At 50.3% G+C, this 24,089-nt stretch overlaps 11 protein-coding genes across 11 annotated transcripts; 3 read left to right on the forward strand and 8 right to left on the reverse strand.

The window, feature by feature from the left end:
- Window positions 1-835: 835 nt before the first annotated feature.
- Window positions 836-1,235, reverse strand: Aud_008796 (thioredoxin family protein; the record flags this gene model as incomplete). The annotated part of the gene is made up of 2 exons (XM_043293661.1): window positions 836-1,142; window positions 1,213-1,235. 2 exons carry the CDS (start codon window positions 1,233-1,235, stop codon window positions 836-838), a joined length of 330 nt encoding a protein of 109 aa, XP_043149596.1.
- A 1,134-nt stretch (window positions 1,236-2,369) lies between these two features.
- Aud_008797 (putative Melibiase subfamily) lies at window positions 2,370-4,655 on the reverse strand (the record flags this gene model as incomplete). Its single annotated transcript, XM_043293662.1, has 1 exon — window positions 2,370-4,655. The coding sequence occupies one exon, from the start codon at window positions 4,653-4,655 to the stop codon at window positions 2,370-2,372; it is 2,286 nt and encodes a 761-aa protein (XP_043149597.1).
- Window positions 4,656-4,975: 320 nt separating this feature from the next.
- Aud_008798 (putative integral membrane protein) lies at window positions 4,976-6,349 on the reverse strand (the record flags this gene model as incomplete). The annotated part of the gene is made up of 6 exons (XM_043293663.1): window positions 4,976-5,298; window positions 5,353-5,414; window positions 5,467-5,843; window positions 5,888-6,045; window positions 6,105-6,124; window positions 6,216-6,349. 6 exons carry the CDS (start codon window positions 6,347-6,349, stop codon window positions 4,976-4,978), a joined length of 1,074 nt encoding a protein of 357 aa, XP_043149598.1.
- Window positions 6,350-6,940: 591 nt separating this feature from the next.
- Aud_008799 (YoaK family protein) lies at window positions 6,941-7,753 on the reverse strand (the record flags this gene model as incomplete). The annotated part of the gene is made up of 1 exon (XM_043293664.1): window positions 6,941-7,753. The coding sequence occupies one exon, from the start codon at window positions 7,751-7,753 to the stop codon at window positions 6,941-6,943; it is 813 nt and encodes a 270-aa protein (XP_043149599.1).
- Window positions 7,754-8,572: 819 nt separating this feature from the next.
- Window positions 8,573-9,397, reverse strand: Aud_008800 (uncharacterized protein; the record flags this gene model as incomplete). Its single annotated transcript, XM_043293665.1, has 1 exon — window positions 8,573-9,397. The coding sequence occupies one exon, from the start codon at window positions 9,395-9,397 to the stop codon at window positions 8,573-8,575; it is 825 nt and encodes a 274-aa protein (XP_043149600.1).
- Window positions 9,398-9,959: 562 nt separating this feature from the next.
- Aud_008801 (alpha-galactosidase) lies at window positions 9,960-12,278 on the reverse strand (the record flags this gene model as incomplete). Its single annotated transcript, XM_043293666.1, has 3 exons — window positions 9,960-11,511; window positions 11,564-12,170; window positions 12,251-12,278. The coding sequence occupies 3 exons, from the start codon at window positions 12,276-12,278 to the stop codon at window positions 9,960-9,962; spliced, it is 2,187 nt and encodes a 728-aa protein (XP_043149601.1).
- A 973-nt stretch (window positions 12,279-13,251) lies between these two features.
- Aud_008802 (putative C6 transcription factor) lies at window positions 13,252-14,351 on the reverse strand (the record flags this gene model as incomplete). The annotated part of the gene is made up of 3 exons (XM_043293667.1): window positions 13,252-13,681; window positions 13,733-14,092; window positions 14,146-14,351. 3 exons carry the CDS (start codon window positions 14,349-14,351, stop codon window positions 13,252-13,254), a joined length of 996 nt encoding a protein of 331 aa, XP_043149602.1.
- Window positions 14,352-15,274: 923 nt separating this feature from the next.
- Window positions 15,275-15,966, reverse strand: Aud_008803 (uncharacterized protein; the record flags this gene model as incomplete). The annotated part of the gene is made up of 2 exons (XM_043293668.1): window positions 15,275-15,892; window positions 15,940-15,966. The coding sequence occupies 2 exons, from the start codon at window positions 15,964-15,966 to the stop codon at window positions 15,275-15,277; spliced, it is 645 nt and encodes a 214-aa protein (XP_043149603.1).
- A 587-nt stretch (window positions 15,967-16,553) lies between these two features.
- Aud_008804 (CeGAL family transcription factor) lies at window positions 16,554-18,734 on the forward strand (the record flags this gene model as incomplete). Its single annotated transcript, XM_043293669.1, has 1 exon — window positions 16,554-18,734. One exon carries the CDS (start codon window positions 16,554-16,556, stop codon window positions 18,732-18,734), a length of 2,181 nt encoding a protein of 726 aa, XP_043149604.1.
- A 782-nt stretch (window positions 18,735-19,516) lies between these two features.
- Aud_008805 (putative tartrate dehydrogenase) lies at window positions 19,517-20,746 on the forward strand (the record flags this gene model as incomplete). The annotated part of the gene is made up of 3 exons (XM_043293670.1): window positions 19,517-19,775; window positions 19,824-20,314; window positions 20,396-20,746. The coding sequence occupies 3 exons, from the start codon at window positions 19,517-19,519 to the stop codon at window positions 20,744-20,746; spliced, it is 1,101 nt and encodes a 366-aa protein (XP_043149605.1).
- Window positions 20,747-22,405: 1,659 nt separating this feature from the next.
- Aud_008806 (sugar porter family MFS transporter) lies at window positions 22,406-23,983 on the forward strand (the record flags this gene model as incomplete). Its single annotated transcript, XM_043293671.1, has 1 exon — window positions 22,406-23,983. The coding sequence occupies one exon, from the start codon at window positions 22,406-22,408 to the stop codon at window positions 23,981-23,983; it is 1,578 nt and encodes a 525-aa protein (XP_043149606.1).
- Window positions 23,984-24,089: the final 106 nt, after the last annotated feature.

A 24,089-nucleotide genomic window follows, 5' to 3' on the forward strand; every position in this document is an offset into this window, starting at 1 on the left:
ACGCAAGGTCTTGGAAGCATTGGCATTGTCGTTGTTTGCAACTTGAGACAGCAAGTTGAAAGCCGGAACATCTCCCTGGAAAACATATAAAATCTCAGTCATCTACCAATGAGGGCCAGATTCTTTTCTTCACCAACCATCTCTGTTTTCAGAGCTATTTCCTCGGTTTCTCTACTCTTGATCGTTTCTCATCCAATTCTTTCGAACATCTATCATATCGACCGGGCATCTTTTGTGCGGAAACTATGGTAAGTCTAATCCCCCCATACCTGAACACCCATGGCTACTTGGGCCTAGGCTCCGTCGTACGCACCCAGGGTTTCAATATGGGCGTCCATTTCCTCCAGGTCAATTTCACCGCAGCCCCGGCCGACGGCTCCGCTTTCTCCTGGGAGGGCAACGAGCACTTTTTGAAGCGGGAGCTCCGTTGTTCGCTGCAGAGTGCCCCTGACGACCGGAAGAGCGGAAGAACGCCATCTATGGACTGATTGCGATTGGGACTTATGTGCGCTTCTACAAGTACATGCCTGACGGTCAGTTCGCTCCTGTTACCTTTGTGGATGGCAAGCAGACGCTGCATATCCGCAGCGACCTGGCAGTCGTCCGAGAATTTCTCGCTTGCGCCAAAGAAGAGTGGATGTAATGGCGGGATCGGGAATGTGGTTGAAGCTGAGAACTTGGTTGATTAGTGATTCATGTTGTGATTTCCTTGCGTTTCTGCTTTTGTGTTTTTTTAGAATGCTATCTCATTAGATTAACTACCATGGATGCGAAAATATCATGGGCGGGAAACAAGTAGTTGTTCCTAAAACAGGCCACTTTCAACGATTCTCCCCTAAGCAGCCTCAGCTGCCTTGCGAACAAGGTTTCTCAAAGCTTCTGGATTGGCGCCAGTAAGTTCCCCAACTTTTTGCCCGTCTTTGAAAACACTAAAGGTTGGCATTGCACGTATGCCGACTTCCTGAGCAATATCTGGTTGATCATCGGCATCAACTTTGTAGAATTCGACGACGTCAAACTCCGGAAGTCCCGAGAACTGCTCGAAGACAGGTGAAATAATTCGGCAAGGTCCACACCATGTTGCCCAGAAGTCGATTACAACAGGTTTACCGCTGTTGATGATTGCTTGAAATTCCGAAAATCTGCCGCATTAGAAACATTAGCACTAAGCAATAGAGTCTGAGAGGAAAGACTAATATCAACATCACTTACGAGCCAATGGGTGCAACAGGCATTTTGTTTCAGAGGTTCTCTTCTGCAGAATTCACAAATAGATGTTTGGTATAGTTTGTAAAGAACAAGGGCGTAGCAAGATAAGGAGTCTAGGAACAAGAAGACAAAATAACTGGACCTAACTACCTTCTTATATGATTTCACGCAGCATTACCCCTCCTCCTCCCCACCTTTCAGCTGTAGAGATACCTCTCAAGAGGTAGAACATGGCTAGATTAGCGAATTACTCTGCAGTGCCCCACTTCAGCCGTATGATATTCCCTTAGCTAAAGGGATAGATCACTCTCAGGAATAATGTCTGAGCGCACGCCACTCTAGCTGAGAAAGAAATCCACGTCATCTTGCAGATCGCCCAAACCAGGTGCTAGGCTGGCCTTGAGCTTGTACTATCAGCGATCCCCAGTCATAGGATTGTCGTATTGTGTAGTGTGAAAATTCTCTTCAAGTACTACTCCGTAGGGAAGAATGCAACTGGAACATGAAGGGCCCCACACTACTTTATGCGGTATCCGTGTCTTAGGCGCACCCACTCCGGCATGCCACACTGTTACCGTAGATTGTAGTGTAACTGTAGATTTCTCATCAAAATCATCATTTTGAGGTCGTACTAGGGATTATCTATATATAAAAAATCACCATTCTCATCTGCTGCCTCTGCTGATCCATTTAATACCATATTCTCTTATGTAGGTGCTAGTGGTGGGGGTTTACCATGTACTTTCTCCTACTACACAGTTAATTTTATACATATCTCTCTTGCGTAGTAGCATCTTTAGCCTTCCTTACTAAAATTGATTAAGTTATATCTTATTTCTTTAGTATACCATCCTGACTAAATAGCTTAATATATTGCTTAGTGTATTAGCGCTGTAGGGGGGCTTGCACAGCCCTAAATCCCCTAATCCAAGGTGTTCTGGGAGGTATTTCTAAAGTAATATGCCTATATCTTGCTAACCTATCTAGGTTTACCAGCATATTCTAATTACGCATATGGATAATCCACTATACTAAGGGCGCACGGATATAATATACAAAGTACGAGGGCCGTTGTTTCTTTAGCAGTTCTGAGATCAATATATACAATGCTGAAATAGCCAATGCCGCATGTCTTCCCGTCCATGACCGGAATTGTCGAATCACCCTGCTGTCAGCTTGATAAGCCGAGCTCCCATTTCAGACGGGATAGTGACTTTCATTAAGCCCTCGCCGGACTTCCATTCGGTCGTCGCGGGAAGCTTGGTAGGATAAAGAATCTCAGTGCTAACAGCCTTACCACGGAGTGTTTTGATGGGCAGGTCAAGGGATTCGGGACCACCTCGTCTCCAAATGGAAAGATAGTAGCACTCGCGACCATTGCCATCGCGCTTCGTCACAGCCATACCGAGTGAGAACCAATCATCATGCCACTTTGGAAGACCCAACGGCCAAAATGCGGTTGCTGTGGGCAAATCGGCCCGTATAGCTTTATAAACATCCATCCCTTCTTTGACCAAATTAAATTGCTCCGGCCGAAGAAGATCTAGACGTCCACTTAGGTGGACGCGGCCCAGGAGACTATTAACCACTGTCATGGCATTAAGCTCATCGTCCCATGCCGGCTGCGGGTAGGTCCATATCGCCCCTTGTTCTGGAGTAACAGCGGTAGGGAGTGCCGATGCAATGGCCGGGTAGCGCTCTGGATCTTGCTGGTCGCTCGATGACTGGAGGGCGTGGACCGCCAACATGGCGTAATCCATTCGCTGGGCGCCGCTGGAGCAGTTTTCGATCAGGAGGGTCGGGTAGCGATCGTGCAATTCGTTTACCCAGCTCAGATACGCACGGTTATGCTCCAGTTGGCCGGAGCCTGGACTTGAGCAGTTGATGTCTGTTCCTTGTGTGACATCGATGTTATAGTCGAACTTGAAGTATCCAACGCCATATTCAGCGATAAGACGATGGATGACGGCGCTCATGTGCTCTCGTACTGCGGGATGGCGGTAATCGAGTTGATATCGATTCTTCTCTACGATGCGATGACCATCCCGCTGGAAGAACGCTTCGTTTGGCAGCTGCTTGGACACGACACTGCGGACACCAATGACTTCTGGCTCGATCCATAATCCCGGAATCAGTCCTTTGTTTCGGATCTGACTCAAAAGATTTTTGAATCCTGACGGAAACCTCTTCTGAGACGGCTCCCAGAGCCCAACATCGTCCCACCAGCCGGAATCGTCGGCATACCAGCCAGCGTCAATCACAAAGTACTCTGCACCTGCTTTGACAACGGGATCTACAAGCGCTAATATTTTCTCCTCGGTCGGGTCCCCCATCAAGCAGTTCATGTAATCATTGAAGATGATCGGCAGTCGGTCATGGTCTCGGTGCTTGCGTCTGATCTGGCGTCGGTACTGGGTCATGGCTGCAAAGGCCATTTCATAGTCATTCTGAACATGGCACAGCGCTACAGGCACGGTAGTAAACTCCTGTCCTGGAGCGAGCCTCTCACTCCAGCCATGCTCGGTCTCTACTGGCCCACCAGCAGCTAGATAAATGCTGTCCTTCCAGTCTCCTATCTCCCATCTCCAGGAGCCATTGTTCTCAACCTGCCAGAGCCAGGTATCTCTGTCGTCGACATGCTTGAGGAGCCCCATGGGAAGGTGTCCTTCCGTAGAAAACGTGCCGCGGTTCGACACCGAATAGTGGCCCAGGCTTCCCCAATGATAATCAGGCCGCCCATACACGCCACAATCATCAACTCCAAGACTGGGAAGCTCATGTTCAACCCACTGAGCTTCTCGAAACCACGTGTTGCTTGGTACAGAGAGTCTGTACTCGTGCCACCACTTGTCCGAACCAGTCGATAGTCCACCAAGGACTAGCGATGTGAGTTGCGTGACGACGAGGTCTTTGTCTCCACCGTTCTGGACGCTAGCCGTCGCACGTAACACGGGGAATCCCTCGTGAATCGTGAGGTGCGAGGTCACCAGCGCCCCGGATATACCATCCTTCAGTCGAACATGGAGTGTCTGGGTGTCTGCTGCAGTATCAATCTCATGAGACTGATATCGCAAACGAGCTCCGACGTAGCTTCCCACCAGGCTTTTCGACGATTTGTTTCTTTCTGTTCCTTCTCCAGCCAGCCGCACCTCTACCAAGGGCGCATACGAGTCACTGAAATTTTTGAACGCGGGGGTCGGCGAAGTGCCGGGGAGAGGCAGCACCTCTTGTAGGAAAGCTGCCCCATCTTTAGCAATATGGACTTTGACTCGGAGAGCCTGGTTTTCCAGTGTAATTGTTTGCGAGGGCATGTCGGAATCGATGAGTCTAGTTACTAGGGTCTCCGGGGATTTCCTTGACCCGAGAATCGTATTTAAAGAGGGGTAAATATCCGCTGTGTAAATCCCGGCTAATAATGCGCCAATGAGCATCATGGGTCGGCTCATTTTAGCATCCTTCGATAGGTTGATTTTATATGCCTAACTCTGTCAATGGGACTGTAGTATAACCTGGTCGCAAGTGGGCATCACAGTATAATCAAGTATACGTCGATCCGATGGCTAGGGTCGTCAACATTCCGCAAAAGATGTGGTCCTGTGGAGTGGACGCAATAGCCTTTTGCGATCAATCTCTGAATACTCGATGCACGGTCAGGGGGTTAGTTTGAAAGAATTTATCTGAAGGCTTTGTACAAGTCTACTTTGTACAGTCATGGTATTTGGATTCCACATATACCTAAATATCCTAGCCCAGTGAGGGCTATATCTCATACCTCTCCGACAAAATTACTGGAGACGCCCTCTATCGTACGAACATGGCCCGATGAAAGAGGAATATCGTCAGGAGCAGTTCCGTCAGGAGACATCTGCTGCTGCTCATGGTCCGCCTCTTTCCCTCTGCCCTTGAAAAAACTGCAAATACGCGTAGACAGAGAATCGGAGGTGCTGTCCCTGTTACTCGAGCTCGAGGTGACAGGGTTGGCTGTGTGCCAATGGATCGTAATCAATGTCTTCAGTGAGGGTAGGCAGGATATGAAAATAGCCACGCAGACTTCCACCGCGGACCAGTTGAGGGGAGCAACTAGAGTCCCTGAAATGGTTCGTTAGTTGAGACTTTCCCAAGAAGAGGGAGGGGAGGATTTACATGTACGGTCGGGACCGAGGTTTTTAATGTAAGTCACGCGAATGATGCTCGTCACGCAGACTCTGGATTATTTGGTCAGTAAAGGAATTCACGCAATCCAAAAGATGTCCATACAGCAACCCCAGTGCGAACATTAGGACTACCACAAACTTTTGGAGCCCACGAACCCGGAGCCGGAGCAAGGGAGGAATTGGCAGAACGAATATTGCTATGTCTGTCGCCAACTTGATGCCGAAGCTGACGTAGTAGAACAGGATCATATTCAAGCAGTGGCCTGGGATGGTTGGATCCCATGCACTCTGGATAGGTCGGCACTGTAGAATGACCACTATGATCTCTTCGACGCACTCCATGATCAGCAGTACGATCAGGGCCATGCACAATGATGTGAGGACCCGCGAAGGCACAAATATGTGCATGTACAAGACGGGGAACGACGCCTTGATCGTGTTCAGAGCAATTATGTATACTAGTTGAGTCACAAATACAAGCTAGTGATGTCAACGGAGGTCACTGGGGATGAGTCGAGACGTACTTTGAGAAACATAGATATAGTGGAGGGTTGGTCCGCGATGAGATCAAAATGCCTTCCATAGCCATATCTAGTCACTGGGTCCATGTTAGAGTCAGGCGAGATAGGGAAGAAGCTGCCATACTCCACATCGAGATAAAACAAAGAGCGAATGTGAACATCTGCCGATTCTCAATCAGCATATCTACAGAGCAGTTATCATGGCATACGCGACCCATACCCAGCTTATGATGCAGAGGACTGTAGGAATTAGCCCTGACCCAATGGTCGAGCAGAGTATTATGACTTACTGTCATCAGAACGGATCCTGTAATAGCGACAACGCACATACAGTCTCACAGCGACAGCAAGACTGACAATGGCCAACAAGATCACATTACAGGCGATAACACTGGGTACTCTGGACTGCGCCAGATTCCCTGTTTGCGCTGCGCCCTCGAAGTGCGTGAGGTTTGGCTGGTCCATCCATATCCGTTATTGAAGCAATTCTTCACTTGAATTTGGCATGCAGCAAAGTGAACAGGAATAGTATGATAAAGCTATATCCCGAGATGTTTAAAGAGGCTAGAATGATGATATCAACGGCTGCGGGGCCAAGGCTCTCATCCATGGTTCGATCCCAAGAAAGGTTCGTGGGTAGCTATAGCGGCAGAAAATCCCACGAATAAAGGGAGAATGCCAATGTTTCAATCCCCGGATGACGTTCCAATCTCTATCATGATATTTGGAATCTCCTTTGTACACGAGGCGCAGTCAACTCAGTATTCATCTTTGGCCTCTGATTCATCAGACCAACTATAGAAATGGGCAAGTCATACAGACACAGCCCCTTGCCTTTATGCCAAGGGAAAGCGGAATGTGACTGTCTGTCTCAATGGTACAAGTGCCAGGCTGGACCTCCACAAGATACAATAGCATCATATTCTCGTCCCATGTAGTAATTAGTATAGGAGTCTGACCACTTAGGATTCCGGAAGTCATATAGCCTAGTCTCGCTGTTTATGGCATGAATGTGTCTATAGTATAACGCCGCAAAGATGGTTTATTGGGTGATCTTCAATCATCACTCTGCTGCCCTTTCCATCCCAGCCAGGCACCGGCAATCAACCCCTTACACAGAACTGCCGTCCACAAAGCCCCCATCAATCCCACCGAACTTTTCGCCCAGAGCCCTCCTAGAACCGTCCCAAGGACTAAACAAACAATCGCGCCCAGGCGCCTCCTCTCCTCGACCGCAGAAAGCGACGGAAACGTGGGACTGGAGAAGAAGTCACAGTAGACGCTGGTCAGCACCACACTGGTCAACCCATTAAACTGCAGGATGCGGCTTGTCACAGCCTGTCCACTACTCTGAAACGCGACCAAAACCTGCGGCACGAGGGCTTTCCAACTGAGTTCCGAGTGTCTGGACGGAAAGTGAAGGGTCACAATCATCGCTGCGACTGCTATACAGAGCATCTGGACAGCGAACGACGCACAAAGAACCCAGCGCTGTCGCGACGGAAACCGCCGGTGGAAAGCAGCGAAGCAGAAGGAGCCAAAGCAGAAGCTGAATATGGAGACACCGGCTTTGATCCAGCGGGTCGTCTCGTCTACTCCGATCAGGCCCAGGCCAAGGTACACGGTGTTGCCTGTTTGCATGCTCACGAAGGAGCCCCAAATAAACACTGCGGAGCTATCCAATAGCCCGGTAATTATATAGCAGAATAAGAGGAGTAGATCTCCATAGTGAGGGTTGATTTCCGAGGTGAGGTGGGCGGCGATCCGGTGGACACGCGACTTTGTCGCGGAAATGTTGTCATCCCCAGCTTGCAGTAACCAGTCTGTCTCGTGGGGGATCGACTGCGTATCGTGATGTCGAGGTGTCATTCCGACGGTCGTATGTCCTATCCCGATGAGGTTGGGATGGTCATGGAACGGAATGCCAGTTGGATGAATATCAGTAAACTCGACGCGTCCCTGACCGTGGGTTCCGGTGTGGAGCCATGACGTCGCATGTGTTACATTTTTGGCTGAAACTGCCTTCTGATCAAAACAATTATCCGCGTCAGGAAGACGCGTTTATCTTGATTACACTCAGTTCAGCAAAATTTATTTACCGATGGCTGACCAGGTCACAGCACCGACTATTGGTTGGTGAGTGCGTTGCTGCCTGAGGCAGAATGGCGAGATTTAAGGAAATAGAGATATCATATATAATATTAGATGATACGCAAAAGACAAAAACAGTGCTTTGAGGATGTACATGGATTGGCAAGACAACACAGACTGCCATCTGTGGTCCCACAGCTAGATATATATTTACTAGAAGTCTGGCAATCATCAGGCCTACAAGTTAGTACATATATATAATACACATATAAAAGCAACAGTCCCGGAGTGGATTTGCAAATATATCAGTGCTTCCTTAGAATAATCACTATTATTATATACTAACTGCAATCCTCAGCAGTGAATAATTGAAGCCTCACAATAGCACTACATGTGAATGAGTGGAAGTCTGATGGCATTATTTAACCTGCTACTGCGCAATGCGCTTCGTACACTCAAAGTCATTATAACCTCAAGCGGTGTGGGGGCTTGTGAATCGTAGGAAGAGAGGCGTGCGTCGAATTCTTAGCCTTGGGCTTTTGCACCCTATTGTGTACTCTCCGTCAGCAATGTCCAGAAAGAAAAGGATGAGACCACCTACTCATAGTTCGCAGTATACTGCCTAAGCAGCCACTTTTCGTAATCTTTACCAGCACACGACTGGTCCGCCGCACACGCCATGGAATCATAGCTGCCATACGTGTAGAAAGCCGCCTTCTTTTGGTCTAGATCAGCGCCAGCGACATTGGCGGGCTCATTACTGATGGGATATCCTCGGTAGGCCATGACATTTCCCGAAAACTCAGATGGCTTGGCCGCTTCGTTGGTGAAGAGTCCAGCAGAGGTGTGGTCGCTATGATCTCCCGAGCCATAGGGGTTGATGTAATCCTGGGAATTGATCCAATCGGGGTCGAAGTCGTTGATGATCTGCGTCAGCGTTTCGATCAGGTCGCTGCGCGTGTACCTCGTGCCGGACTCGTCCACCGTTCCGATCGAGTCGATTTCGCCGTTCCAGAGCTTCTCGAGTGATTCGTGGCCTGTACTGGCGAAGCCGTCCCCGCCAGTATTGCCGTCGGGCATGTGCATGAACGCGACGGAGATATCGCGGTCTCGGAGCGTGTAGAGAGGGATATCTTTGCCCTCCACACCGATGTCCGATTCATCCCAGACATTGGGCATACCGGCCATTGCGGCATAGGCGTCCATGGCGCCTGCTTGTCGGCTGGTCCAGTACTGGGCGTCCAGGCCTGCGTCGCCAGCTGTTAGGTACACAGTGCGCACATGCCGGCCAGCGGTGATCTCGTGGAGGATGTCTGGGTTCTGGAAGAGGAGATCATCGTCCTGATGGGCGACAAAGTTGAGGGTCCGTGCTAGTGCGAGGCCTGATAGAGACAGCAGGCCGAGGACACAATAGGCCTTCATCGTGGAAGCAGACGTGAACAAACGTAGGCTTAAAGTCTACAGAACCGAGACCATTGTCTCGGCAATGCATACCACCCGACCAATGATCTTATATATGTCTTTCATGCACTGTATTCTCGCGTCAAGACGCATAGCGCCTGTTGTTTATCAAGTTATGCGCTCGCATTCCTTCGGCCTTGTCACATTCCAGCCACAGCGCCCGTGTAAACAAAACTGCAGATCATCATCATAATTTGTCTCTTGTTTTTCTATCTTACCAATTAGAAGTATCTTATTTAGGGTGCTGGTATTTAGTTGTGCTTCAAACAGGATTTCCGGGCATACTTATGATTCTGTCCGACTGTTTGTCGCCTACACAAGTAAACGAGCCATTAAAGTCACCTTCTCACTAATACATGTAGCTTGCTTGATGTCAAAGGGCAGTCGTATTCCTCGTAGCTGCAGCCGCCTTTTGTAGCTGTCTTTTATTGAATGGAGAGCGCATAAGACTCAAATTATAGTGGCCGGATATAGTACCAATCTGAGGCATCAAAACGTTAGCTGACTAGTGTCGGCGACCGAATCACATCACATTGACCCTTTCCAAAAACACAACTTTGCTGCCATAATCCGAGCTAAAAGAATACTGCAACCCAAGGTTCATCAGTGTATCACCAGAATACGGCCCCTGCTCGTCCAGGCGGTACATAGCTCCCGGATCCAGCCCCTGCAATCTCACCCTCGGCATGGTATGATTGACGTTCGGGCTAAGCTGGAAGAAGAACAAGACAGCCCTGGCCCCATCTTCCGAGATAAACAGCACAGCAGGCCAATTCGACTCCTCGGGGAGACTAAGCCTCCACATATCGCCTTTCAGCACGATCGGGTTGACTTTCTCCGCCAACGCAATCAGCTCCGGAACCGCGTCTTTCTCGTCAGGGCGCATCTTCAGCGGGTCGAGCTCAAAGCCGAATGATCCGCCCATCATTGCAACGTGCGCGCGGAATGTAAGCGGGACCGTTCGCCCTGTCTGATGATTAGGCACGGCGGAGACATGCGCGCCCATCGCGCTGGCGGGGTAGACCAGCGAGGTGCCCATCTGGATGAAGATGCGTTCCACGGCGTCAGTGTCATCTGATGTCCAGACCTGGGGGAAGTACTGTAGGATTCCCGGGTCAAAGCGCCCGCCACCAGAAGCGCATCCTTCCCAGAGGATATCGGGGAAGCGTGAGGTGAGGGTGTCGAAGACGCGGTACATTCCAAGCATGTAGGCGTGGTTTGCGGTGGGGGAAGGTGTCTCGTTGATAGCACGGTTGTGGTCCCATTTCACGTAGCTGATGTTTGCGCTATTGAGGATCTTGGTGATGGCGTCGATGACGAACTCTTGGACTTCTGGTAGAGCCAGATTCAGCACGAGCTGGTTGCGTTGTTCGGTGCGTGGGTATGAGCCTGCGTGGAGGACCCAGTCGGGGTGCTCGTGGTATAGGCTTGACTCTGGGTTCACCATTTCAGGCTCAACCCAGATACCGAAGCGAAGGTTCTCTGACGAGTTGGCAACCTTCAAGGAGGTAATGGCATCCACGAGCGGGGCGAGTCCATTAGGAAATCGGGTTGGATTGGGGATCCAGTCGCCCAGACCGGCTGCGTCTGAGACTCGAGGGTATTTGTCGCCGAACCAACCGTCGTCCATGACGAAGAGCTTTACACCCAAAGCAGCGGATTCTTGTGCCATGCGGTACATGTTCTCCTGGTTGATGTCGAAATACAAACCCTCCCAGCTGTTCAGCAGGACGGGTCGGTTGTCTGTAGCGAACTTGCTCTTCATAAGATGTTTGCGATACAGGCGGTGCAGAGAGCGCGACATCCCTCCTAGACCGTCTTTTGAGTATACGGATACACACTCGGGAGACGAGAGGGTTTCCCCGGGCGCCAAGGGCCAGGATAGCTGGTCTGGATGGAAACCCATCGACACACGCGTCAACCCCTGCGAGCCTTTTTCGACATTGGCAGCAAAGGAGCCCGTGTAGACGAGTGAAAACCCCCATGCCTCGCCCTGGGACTCGGTAGTAGAGCGATGCGCCAGGGCTACGAAGGGGTTGTGTAAGTGCGACGAGAACCCTGTTGTACTCCCGAAGCTGTCGAGCTAAGTCAATATAGTCTAGTTTTATTGATACATCGATGTCTTACCCCTGTGTTCCATAGTCCACCTTGCGCCTCTGCCGATGCGCTTCTCTGGCCCAGTCGCCCCTGAGTGAAATCATATCAAAGTCCTCACAAGGTAAATCCACACTCATACCAGATAGTGCCTCGATCGTGATCGTGCCCTTGCCCTTGTTTGTGATGCTCACACTCCGCACAATGGCGTCGTACTTGGGGAATATGGAGTACATCAGATCCGCAGCGACCTCGCTATACTGGTCATACAAATGTACCACTAGCGTCGTGACATCCTCCTCTGTACCGAATGTTGCCGGCAAGCCAGGCAGCGCAGGCTTGCCCTTCACCACGGTATGGGATTCATACCGAAAAGCTGAAACAGTATGTCCTTGTGACTGGCGGATGCGAATGGCAGGGACTCGAAAGTCTCCGCGGCCTTGGTCAGGAAACTCGCGGCGAACGCGGTCAGGCATACCGGTCCACCCATTGATTATTGGAGCTGGATCATCGGGAATAGGTCCACTGACGCTGCCGCCGAAGTGATCGGAGTGCAGGTCACCAGTGCTCTCGTCAACGTGGAACCGGTAGGAAACTTTGCAGCCGTTCAGGGTGAAGGTTTTGCCGTTGACGACAATCGCTGTCACCAATGGTTAGAAATAGTGCAGAATCATAGGAAACTTGCCAATACACGGAGAAGCATGACCAAGGTTTGCTTACAATTGGCAGTCGGCGGTTTCCGAGCCATTGTATTATTTACGGGGAATCAAGCGAGGAGATACTAAAAGTCATGCTCTCTGAGCCTGGTGTTCCGCCAGGAAGGAATTCCTGCCTAATATATCTCAGCAGTAGTCAGCCCCGCGGGGCATCTTGGAGTGAAGAGAATAGACAGAGTTGTTATCGATCTGATCATCTTAATCTTACCGGTCCAGTTCATAGCTAAAAAGTGGGCCAATTCCCCCACTGTTGATTTTAACCGAAATGGCCACGGCCAGCGGCCCGCCAAGTTCAATATTTATCTGTTTGGGGAGATCATTTTCACGTTTCCTGCACATCATTGGATAGAATACCTTCTCTTGCCAGCCTGTTCAGCCTAATTAGCTGACCTATTATGAGACGCGCTCACTACTACTGGCTGCATTCCTCGTATTTCCTTCATCTGACATAGAGAGGTAGTTTAATGCTATATAAGCGATATTACTATTGAAATCTAACTTTCAGTACCTCGAGCTAGACCGAAAGGCCATTATGACCAGACCCTCTACGTCTCATCCACCAGATCGCACATATATAGGTTAATCGGAAATGGCTTGAACTGCGCTCCCCTGCCATTGCTAGACATGCGTCCTGCCATGGCTGGTGGAGGGAGCCCACGTCTCTGCCTCGAGACGTTTCTCTGACCAACTGCCCATCTTCCTACCGGATACTTTTATGGTGAAGAGGTTGAGAGAGTGTGTTTAATTTGCATTGTCGGTTGGGCTAGGGGTTATCCTAACGTAGTGCTGCTGCTATTTGCTGTTGTCGCCTTGGGTGACACGCACTAGCTATCAATCCAAATTATGTTTGTAGTGTTTTTGTTGTATCCCTGCTTTGTTGCCCCTACTGCCATCGTCACCAAAGCCTTGGTGGTCTATGTGTCTGTTTCTCTACCTTACAGCGCTTTTGGCACCCGGCTATCCTTAGCCAAAAAATTTACTACCCCACAATATATTCTGAAGGAATTATTGAATCCGAGTCATCTCTGCCGTCCGTCGGAGATACGCATCTTCATATTCAAGGATCAGCCGCCCTTCTGAAACATTTTCGGCAGAGGAGACCAAAACATAGGCACCAAACATACCGGCAAGAGTCCATGTTCTTGTAGCGTAGACAAGGATGCGTCGGAAAGGCTCTTCATCAAACTGAAATGCTAGCCCATACGAACGTCTAAGAAATCTGATGGCCAGGACAGCTTCTCCAGTGCACATCACGGCTGGTAGGGGTACGCAAGGTATCTTCCTACTAGGCTCGAGCGCGTCAAATTTGGAGCAGATATCTCCGACCATCTTAATATACGCTGTGATCGCATGGAATGAGGTATCCAGGTCGGTGGAGGAAATAGCTCCACGAGCTGCGCGTGATAGACGGTCTTGATGGAGACTTATTGCAGACCTAGTATATTTCAGTCACCAGACAACCTCTGAGCATAACGAGAGCACGCACGCTAAACCAATGGCGTTTGCCCCACACAGAACTGCCCAACTCCCGGGCGTTTGCTCAAATAGTATCTCCATGAATTGCATCAGTGTGCGATCGAGAGCTGTAAATCGTTCATAAGACCAATCGGCGTCACTTGACCGTCTAAGCATCTGGACTTGCCCGAGGATGCGGGATGACTGGATCTCACGCGCAAAATAACACAAGGGAACCTGAAGCGGCGTCGAGAAAGTCGGGTGGGAATTTCCTTCGACCGGTGCTTTTCGTTTATAACAAAAGATATCGTCTATCGGCAGCCGAAAATTGGCATCGGGGTCTTCTACTGCGTGGGGCGCCCGAAACTCGGTGGCTACTTGGTAAATGACCCTGTCGCATCTGATTTAAGCGGCCATCATAGAGTCGAAGAATAGGCGGCCTACCGGTCTAACATATATAGTCCGCACCAAACTCTTCTTCGTTCCTCGGACTCAACCCAGGGAAAGCTTCCTTCATCCTGTTGGATATGATCGATATTCAAGCGGAGAGTGTATCCCAGCCTTGCGCAATTCCCAACGCTCACAGAGGCCTCGCTGAGCCGCGAAGCTCTCAGCTCGTACAATGCCAGCAACAACCCACTCTGCACCATCTCTAATGAAGGTTCCCGTTGGAGCTGTAGAAAAGAGAAGAGGTATTTGCCAATCTGATAGAGCCTCGTCCGGTGAGAATCGTCGCTATTTTGATCATTTAAGCCCGTAACCAGAAACACAGCTAATAGGAGCATTGCAGCCTCCGCGCAAGGCTCGCAATGCAGCTGAGACAGACGTTTTCGGAAACCTGGCTCTATAATCACTGAGAACCAGGGATGGATATGGCAAAAGTATTCATCAAGCATTCTGTCCACGGATACACATTGTTCCGTCAGTGTGGCCATGACCAGACCTACAAAGTAGTTGTCAATATCTACGCGTCGGCGACTGATATTGTCCCAATGGGGGTGTAAGGCCTGAAAGCTGCCGGGGAGCCACAGCTGATCATGAGTGACCGGCACATGGAAGAGGACGAAATCAGATAGCGACACTCGAGGAACGTCCTCGGTCTGTGTCACATTCCACGAATAGTCGCATGATAGCTTTGATCTTTGCCTGTGTCAGTGTCTCAAAATCAGAAAGAAGATGAGGAGAAGTCAGACTTAATGCACCGACTGCAAGACGGTAGTGTCTTATCGCATCTTCTCTTCTGACTGCGGCAGAGCGCACAGGCATTTTGTGAGTACGGTCCGAGGGCCATCGGTTTAGCATCGACCAAGCGGAACTCCGCATGGGAGCAGAAGCTTAGTGCGAGAGTGAAAGTGCCTAAATACGTCTCCTGTCAAAAGGGGTCCATGTTTAAGATTAGAGGTTGACCCCGCTCGGCCATTATTTCAGCAGCTGTATCGGTGGCTTGGCCCTTAACCTAAGAGGTCTAGATCCTATTAGCGTGGAGATTGGCTATGCAAAGTCATGACTAATCACTATTCAAGTGGCTGTTTCGGAATTGAAACGACCCAGTGCAGCTTGAGCTGCCTTGATGCTAGAAGTATATGTCTGGGTGCACTTTCGATAACTGTCCCGCCTTGCCTATTTGGTTCTCCTCCCCAGGGATCATGACTTCGCCCGAAAACGCCTGAATCTGTCCCGGGAGACCATGCCTCGATGTCTCAGCCCAGGAGGCTCTACCAGCAGTTAAGGATGTAGTGGCTTGGTTTACGCTCAGCTGACGATTGGCTTGCATGTTCGACGCTGTTACTTGTCTGTCCAATCGAGCGCTGTCCGGTGATTCTGTTGCGGTCAACACTCCAGACATATTGGAAGGCCGAGGATCCCGACGCTGTGTTGCGCTGTCCGTGGACTCGATCAGCCCAAGTGGCATTATCCGCTGCGCATCGCGAAGGTCGCTCATTATCGTGAACTGGTCACTCTTCGCCTCCAGCCAGCGCTCCAAATCCGATGGTTCGCGCAAAGGAAGTTGTCCCCATTCTTCTACCCGTGCAGTCTTCTGTTTCGGTGATATGTCTCCCTTCCGTGAAGCTCGAATGAGTGATGAACCGTTCATTGCGCGTAGAGTTGTAAGCGCTTCATATAAAGCGAGCTCCGTGTCTGCAAGTCGGATTTCTAGTTGATTGATATAGCCTAATGGTAGGCCCCTGCACTAGCTATCAGGAACAGCATCATGGGGGAGGATGGCAGATTACTTACCTCTTCCCACTCTCTGGGTAACTGCATTTCGACGGGTCCGCTGAACACTGAGAGCAGAATGGACTGACAATAGTCACTTAGCTTCTGTAGCGTTTACTATTGCATATGCATATATGTGAATGGTTATTCATACAGATTGCGATCGCACTGGCGGTACGTTAGTTCCAAGTCAAGTCCGAGGACTACCGCTCAACTCGCCTTGCATTTTCTTTGTCTGCATAACTCGCAGGAGATCGGGCTGACTGACTCAGTCTCTGTATATCTCTTGCCATTAGCAGATCTTTTTGACGGTTGTAATGGTCGCAGAAGAACCAGAAAGCGGAATAAAACAACTCTGAGGATATCTCCACAGAAAACGAAAGAAGGCGCAAAATCGCGACGATTATCGTACCTGGAGGCATACTGGGAGCTGAACCAAGGCGACCCAATTGTCAGGTCAACAGATCCGGTTATACACATTAAACCACCCAAGAGTTTGGAGCTGGCTGGCGGACTTGGAAAACTCCGGTGAACCACGTGACATATAGGATTAGTCACCCCACTCTTTCTCCGCACGTGTGGACGAGTCTGCGCAAATGTTGAGCACATAAATTCTAGGATGGTCATGGATCCGGATGGATATGACCACACCGTCTTCATCTGCGACTGGTTGGGCCGAGTGTGACGACGTGCAATGGCACCACGATGGCCGGCCAGCCAAAAGGCGCAAAGGGACCTCACTCACAGGCACGTCCCGGCCCTCGCCTCGAGAGATTGGGATTATGAGAGAGACAAAACGGGATGATTCCGCAACCTTTCTGGGGAGTTCTAGTGGGATACATTTTATCCGGACCGTTTACAATGCATTCGCAAGGCGTTCAGCTGCCTTACAGCAAGCGCGAGTCAGAAGCCAGAGCTTAGTGCCTGGTGAAGACGATCAGTTACAAAGAAGTCCCGGGAAGTCGGACGAGCTGAATGAACTTTGCTTGAAAGACGAGTTGTCTTTTCAGACTCCTGAGTTTGTTTCATTTGAGAGCCTCGTGGGTTGGTCGCGGAGCTACTTTGAGCATTGGCACCCTATCTTCCCCTTCCTGCATGCGCCGACCGTGTTGAAGGCCATGGAAAAGGTCAGCGAGAGAGGAATTGAGTCACTGGACCGTGCCAATCTAGCTATATTACGCTCTATATTCTCTATATCGGTGATTGATAACCGCCAGGGACAGAACTCTGGTATCGCGGCGGACCCGATTCCTTCTGTTCTGGTGTATCGAACCGTGCAAGAGGCGATGGAGAGCATCCACGCGTTGCTGCTAGAACCCTCAACACTCCCGCTGCTACAGGCAGTATTCAGCGTCCAGCTAGTACTGACGTCCGTATTACGTCTCAATACAGCTTCCAGAATCGGCGGATTGATCACTCGAACTGCGTTTCATCTGGGTCTCCATCGCTGTCCTGCACGCTTCTCCTGTTTCAGCCACGAGGATGCAGATATCCGCCGTCGTCTCTTCTGGTCGGTTTATTGTCTAGAAAGATATTTGTCCCAAGCTCTCGGCACGCCACCTAGTATACAGGATGACGACATCGACGTCTGCTATCCAGGGAGTGAAAAGCACGGAGAAATAGCAATGATGCCCCAGGCGAAGGGCTCTCACAGCCCCTTGCGACTGCTTACCCATCTCGCCAAGTTTGCAAGGCTCAGAGGCCTTATACTGGAGCTGCGCAACAAATCCGTCCTGCACAGTCATGATAATACCCTCCAGGCCACGTATGTCAGCGGAGAACTTGCGCACTGGTGGAACGAGGTCTATGACGATGTTTATCCCATGGAAGAGGAGCTAGAATGTCCGTCCCAGCACGTAGCCTCTTTGCAGTCTTATCACCGCTTATTGCTTGTGGTCCTCAGACACGAGTCCATCATATCGATGAATCGGCCTCTACTCGCCGCTGAACGACTGTCGCCAGAATACAAACCAGCCCTGCAGACTTGCATTGAATCGTCACGGTCACTGGTTTCAGCTTTGTGGAAGTACCTGGTGACTCATAATAGTAGCCAAAGTACCGAAGATGCAGCGGATAGTGACAAACACCAAGCGCCGCTGACTTGGCCATCGTTTACCTGGGCCACCTGGATGGCCTGTCTTATCTTGATGTATGCAGCATCAGAGGGCGAGTTTTCAACTACGAGCGCCCTGAAGTACGCTAAACTCGGCATCTTGATATTGGATAATCTCTCCCTGCGGAAGAGTAGCTGGCCGGAAACCTGTATCGAAGCAATCAAAGGCATGGAGTCGGCCTTGAGAACTAACCAAGGTTCTGATTCTGTGCGACAGTCTCCGGGACCCAGGACATTCTCCAGAAGCACGCCACGGACAACACTGTCAGTTCAAAGCGAGGTTCGCATGGACAGGGGGCCGAACGGTAGGACGCACTCATTATCAGTGCAGGATGATAGCATGTCGCGAGCAGATCCCCTATCTTCTCCCTTGACGTCGAGAATGAATACTTCAATCACTACCGAGAGAACACCCAGGCTATCCACCCCAGCACATGAGCAACGGCTCATGCTAAACCAAGCCGATCACCAATTGAGCTACGGTTTGCATAATGGCCAATCCAGCCTCGGCATAGAAATCGACAGTTTAAATGACCTGAGCTCAGCTGGTTTGATATTCGGAGACACTATGGGCTCACACTTGCCCTATGCGATCCCTGCTGGTCAGGAGTTCGCTGCTTTTGCCACTGCTAACCCATCTGCCATAAACAATCTATGGAGTGTTGCGGATGGCCCTTGGATGATTCACGAAAACTTTTCATGATTTACTATCGTCAATGATACGAGCTCACCATCGATAGTGGTATACCATCATATTATAGAAACTATTATTCCTCGATTGAAATATCCTTCCGAGTTTCAGCAGCACATCTAAGCGTCTTGACTGCGATGTTTTGCGATCATGACTAGTAATTTATTCAGTGGATATCGCAATTCAGCACATAAACCTTTCTTTATATATGTATAAAATAGATATGGTTGTGCCTTTCATGCAGAGTCTTGATAGGTATTGTCTCATGTCAATTTCCCACTGTTCAGGGCCGGGATCAATGAGTGTCCTTGTTTGGGATATGGGGATCTTCTTTAAGCAAATCGGTTCATACAAGGAAAAATATATAGATAAACGAGATCGAAATTTGCTCGAGAAAATGTTGAATTCTAGTCTAGTCAGTCCCTAGATAAAGCCAACTAAAATCTAGTTGAATTGGAACTTCACTATCTATCGGCAATCCCAACTTGGTCGGCAACTTATAGCCGACTGTAGACATTTTCATGCTCAAAGTATCGAGAGTGGACTGCGGACATTTCCAAGTCCTGTATTTTGCCGCTGGAGGAGAACAACCCCGCTTGTTCTCTGTTTGCCCGGACTTGTCAATGTCCGGCACAATCACCACCACCAAAAGTGGGGGGGGTCCAAAGGTGTGATAATGAGGGGAGTAATAGATTTGAGGGAGTATATAGAAGAATTACCTACCTCACACTGGGAAATATCATTTATTCTGTTGAATCATTCAGAAATATCTATACTCCGTAGACACCATCAAAATGTCCCCCTCCGTTCTCCCTAACAAGACTTATAAAATCGCTGCTATTCCGGCCGATGGCATCGGTCCCGAGGTCATCGAGGCGGGAATCACGGCTCTCAATGCCCTCAGCGAAACCCTCAACACCTTCAAGCTCAACTTTACCACCTACGACTGGAGCTCAGAGACCTACAAGAAGACAGGCAAATACATCCCCGACGGCGGTCTGGAAGAGTTGAAGAAGCATGACGCAATCCTATTTGGTGCAGTCGGTGCGCCTGGTAAGTCAATCATCAATCCTCCGGAATGGCCCTTACTGATGATGACAGATGTCCCCGATCACATTTCTCTCTGGGGTCTCCGCCTCGCCATCTGCCAGCCCCTGCAGCAATACGCCAATGTGCGACCAACCAAGATCTTCCGCGGCACGGAGTCACCTCTCCGCAAGTGCAAGACCGGCGATCTGGACTGGGTGATCATCCGCGAGAACAGCGAGGGCGAGTACGCAGGTCAAGGCGGACGGTCGCACCGGGGCAAGGCGTGGGAAGTAGCCACCGAGACAGCGATCTTCTCGCGACACGGCGTGGAGAGAATCATGCGCTTTGCCTTTGAGACCGCGCAGAAGAGACCTCGAAAGCTGCTGACGGTCGTGACGAAAAGTAACGCGCAGCGCAACGGGATGGTCCTCTGGGACGAAGTAGCTGCGGAGGTCGCCAAGGACTTTCCCGACGTTGCTGTGGACAAGATGCTAGTGGATGCGATGACCACGCGAATGGTGCTCAAGCCCGAGACGCTGGACACGATCGTGGCGACGAACCTTGTAAGTGGCCCAACCAGATTCGATTCGGCTATCTTTCCCTGGCGACAGAAATACTGATTACTGACTGTGGGATCTCTACAGCATGCCGACATCCTCTCCGACCTCGCTGCAGCACTGGCAGGGTCCATCGGGATTGCCCCCACCTCGAACCTGGACCCCACGCGGGAGAATCCCAGCATGTTCGAGCCTATCCACGGGTCTGCATTTGATATCACAGGCATGGGAGTCGCTAACCCGGTTGCGACATTTTGGACTGCCGCAGAAATGTTGGCCTGGCTGGGTGAAGAAGATGCGGCTAAGAAGCTTCTGGACTGTGTCGAAAATGTGTGTGAAATGGGGATTCTGACTCGCGACCTGGGAGGAATTGCCACCACAAGGGAGGTCACCGAGGCCGTGGTGGGGCAGATCCGGAAGTTGGCCGGTGCAAAGTAAGCAGTAGATAAGTGTTGAGACTCCGGTCCGATACTACTAGAACACAACAGATGCAATTTATTATTTTGAAGATGAGGTATGCTATGTTTAAAACCTGCAAAAGTATGCTGTACCATAAAACTGATATGTGGCGAGGTTTGTTGCTGCTACACTTTGCACAACATAGCCAGCCACCACAAGATGATTGTCCGCTTTCGGAAATTTGCAGCATCATACAATCATTCTTAGAACATCTAACATTGCCATAGCTTACTTCACAATGACGAAGGTATCCCAACCACCCAGTAGTTCCTTCTTATAATAATGATGTAGAGCCCAAAGTCATAGAGGCTGATCTGTATCACTACTCAGCACATCATTATATTGCACATTGACTGACTAGCGAGGATGAAGTTCCTCTCTGATATATTAGGGCTGCTACCGTTTGCACTCAGTAGACAGAGCCCGCAATTCAGCTCTGAACAAGGCAGATTAGGAAGCTATGGGCCTATAATGTAGGATACATTGATGAAGCCATACTACTTACTAACGCTTAAACATAGTACACCAGACCAGGCCAATGCACCTTGCTTGAATGTCGATAACCCCCAGATTTTTACCATCACAGTGTGCGGTACTGGCACTGCCGCAGATGGGCAGCAGCTGGCTACAGACACATACGGTTTACCAACCGACATAGGCATTGCAATGCCCCAAATTCCAGATGCTTACGATCAGTACTTCATAGAGCCAACCATGGGGTACCTCTGTCTTGCACCTACACTTGGTGCCCCAATGCTGCAACTATGCGTTGAAACAGATCCCTACTGGTGTGTGGACCCTTACGGTCTGGGAGTACCTTGGGTCCAAGCATCTGGGTGGTGGCAGGGGAAGAGTGGCTACCCCGATCAACTGCTCTCTTGCTCTGTCGACAAGAATCAGCTCTTGTCTTGCCAATATGGTGGTTATGATTATCTTGAACTTGGGCCAGCAATTACCGATAATCCTGGTTGGGATGGTTGGTATCCATTGCTCTCTAGCAAGTCAAGCCCTGGATCGCAATATTTTAGCACTAATGGGAGTTGTAATTAATGCTTGTCAATGTCAAGTAAAACACATATTGGGAATTGGGGTCATGGACGATAATTTTGCTATCTGGAGAGCTTAAGAATAATACTGTCCGTTTTCACTGTTGATTCTACGGGAGTACTCATTCCCGGCGATGCAAGGTTTCGGCTGTATAATCAAGATCATCCAAGAGACCCAAGAAAAACGCAAAGAAAGCTTGGTCGATGGCGTTCTTGGCCCGATCAACCACACTCAATCCTTCCACAATGCCTCACGGCATCACTAATAATTCGGGAAGTTTCCGGGGGTTGAATGGCCGGCCGGTGGGGATACAGTGGAGAAAGAAAATGCCCGACCTGTAACATGCGCTTCATTGGATTCATCCGCCTCAACGCACAATAATGCTCTTACGAATTACAATTCATCAAGGAGTGATTCCCCAAGAGATATGGGGCCAGTGCCTGGAGACCCCGCGAACGGGGAAAGTCGGGGGAGCAGAATTTGTTGCTCAGAGTGACTCGTCTTGTCTCATCTCGTCTCCGCAGAGGTTGATATAAAGGCCAGTCAGTCTCCCAGTGTACTGCAATGACTTGTGCTGCATCGAATCTCACCATGGCGTCCGAATCCCCCAAATATCTCGGGCTCTCTGGAAAAGCCCTGCACTGGGCCCAGGTGGCTCTGATAGGTGCCCCTGCCTTCATCGTCTTTGGATACAACCAGGCCGGTGTTGGTCCCCTGGCGACTCTCCAGAGTTGGGTCAAGACCTTTCCTCAGATCGACACGATTAACACGACCGGACCGCTCGAAGCACACAACTCCACCAGCAAGGGTGCTGTCATTGCCTCCTTCCAGATCGGAGCCCTCATCGGAGCTCTCTCTTGCACACTGATCTCGGACAGACTGGGTCGTCGGAAAACGATATTCCTAGGTTCTATCCTGGCCATCATAGGAGAGATCCTCCAAGTAGCATCCTACGGATTGGTCCAATTCGTTATCGGCCGTATTATACTGGGTATGGGTGTTGGCCAGTACAGCGTGGCTGTCCCGGTATGGCAGTCGGAATGTTCTTCAGCAAAGAACAGAGGACAGCATGTCATTATCGATGGTATCTTCATGTGTCTCGGATACTCGCTGTGCAACTGGATTGATTTCGGCCTGACTCGCATCCCCGAGAGCACCACACAATGGCGGGTCCCGCTCGCCCTGTCGCTGCTCCCTGCCCTTGTCATCCTTCTTTCTGTCTTTTTCCTCCCAGAATCACCGCGATGGCTGGTCCAGGTCAACCGCATCGAGGAAGCGAACCACTCCCTTGCGTCTCTAAAGGGATTGCCTGTCACGGACGAGGCGATCCGGGCCGAAATTTCCGGCATTGAATCCTCTCTCGAGTTGACTGCCCAATCCAAAGGCTCTTTGATGGAGATGTTCGACCCTAATGATCAGGAGCGACTGTTCTACCGATTCTGCCTGTGTATCGTCCTGCAATTCTTCCAGCAGATGTGCGGTGGTAATCTGATCTCCGTGTACGCCTCGACAATATTCCAGCAGAACCTCGGCCTCAGTGCGAGCCTGTCCAAGATCCTCGCTGCCTGCGCCCTGACCTGGAAATTCCTTTGCTGCTTCATCGCCTTCTTCACCATCGACCGCCTCGGCCGTCGAGCCGTCTTCATGATCAGCGGCACAGGCATGGCCATCTGCATGATGTCTCTGGCCATCACCAACAGTCGCGGCACAGATAACAAGGGAGCATCAATTGCCTCCGTCGTCTTCATCTTCCTCTTCAACCTCTTCTACCCGATCGGCTTCCTGGGCGGTAACTTCCTCTACTGTACCGAGGTGGCTCCCGTCCGACTGCGCGTTGCCATGTCGTCCTTCTCGACGGCGAACCACTGGCTGTGGAACTTTGTCGTCGTGATGGTCACGCCCATCGCGCTGGATACCATCGGCTACCAGTACTATGTCATGTATGCCGTGCTCTCGGCATGCATCCCCTTGCTGGTGTATTTCTTCTACCCCGAGACCATGAATCGCAACCTAGAGTTGCTGAACCATGTTTTCCGGGATGCGTCGTCCCCATGGGAGATTGTCTCGATGGCGAAGCATCTGCCTCAGGGAGAGGTAACCGAGGTAGACCTGATGGAGATGAACAAGAAGGGCGACGGATGCTCTGTTGAGATGGCTGAGAAGGTCTAGTTGACGCCCTGCGATATCCAATGTAATTAGAATGAGTCTCGCGGTGCATTATGGTTGTTATATATCTGCATTTTTGTTTGTGCATCTAGGTGTCGGTAGATTTGAC

The sequence above is a fragment of the Aspergillus udagawae genome (assembly GCF_001078395.1).
Source record: "Aspergillus udagawae IFM 46973 DNA, scaffold_7, whole genome shotgun sequence".
NCBI lineage: Eukaryota > Fungi > Ascomycota > Eurotiomycetes > Eurotiales > Aspergillaceae > Aspergillus > Aspergillus udagawae.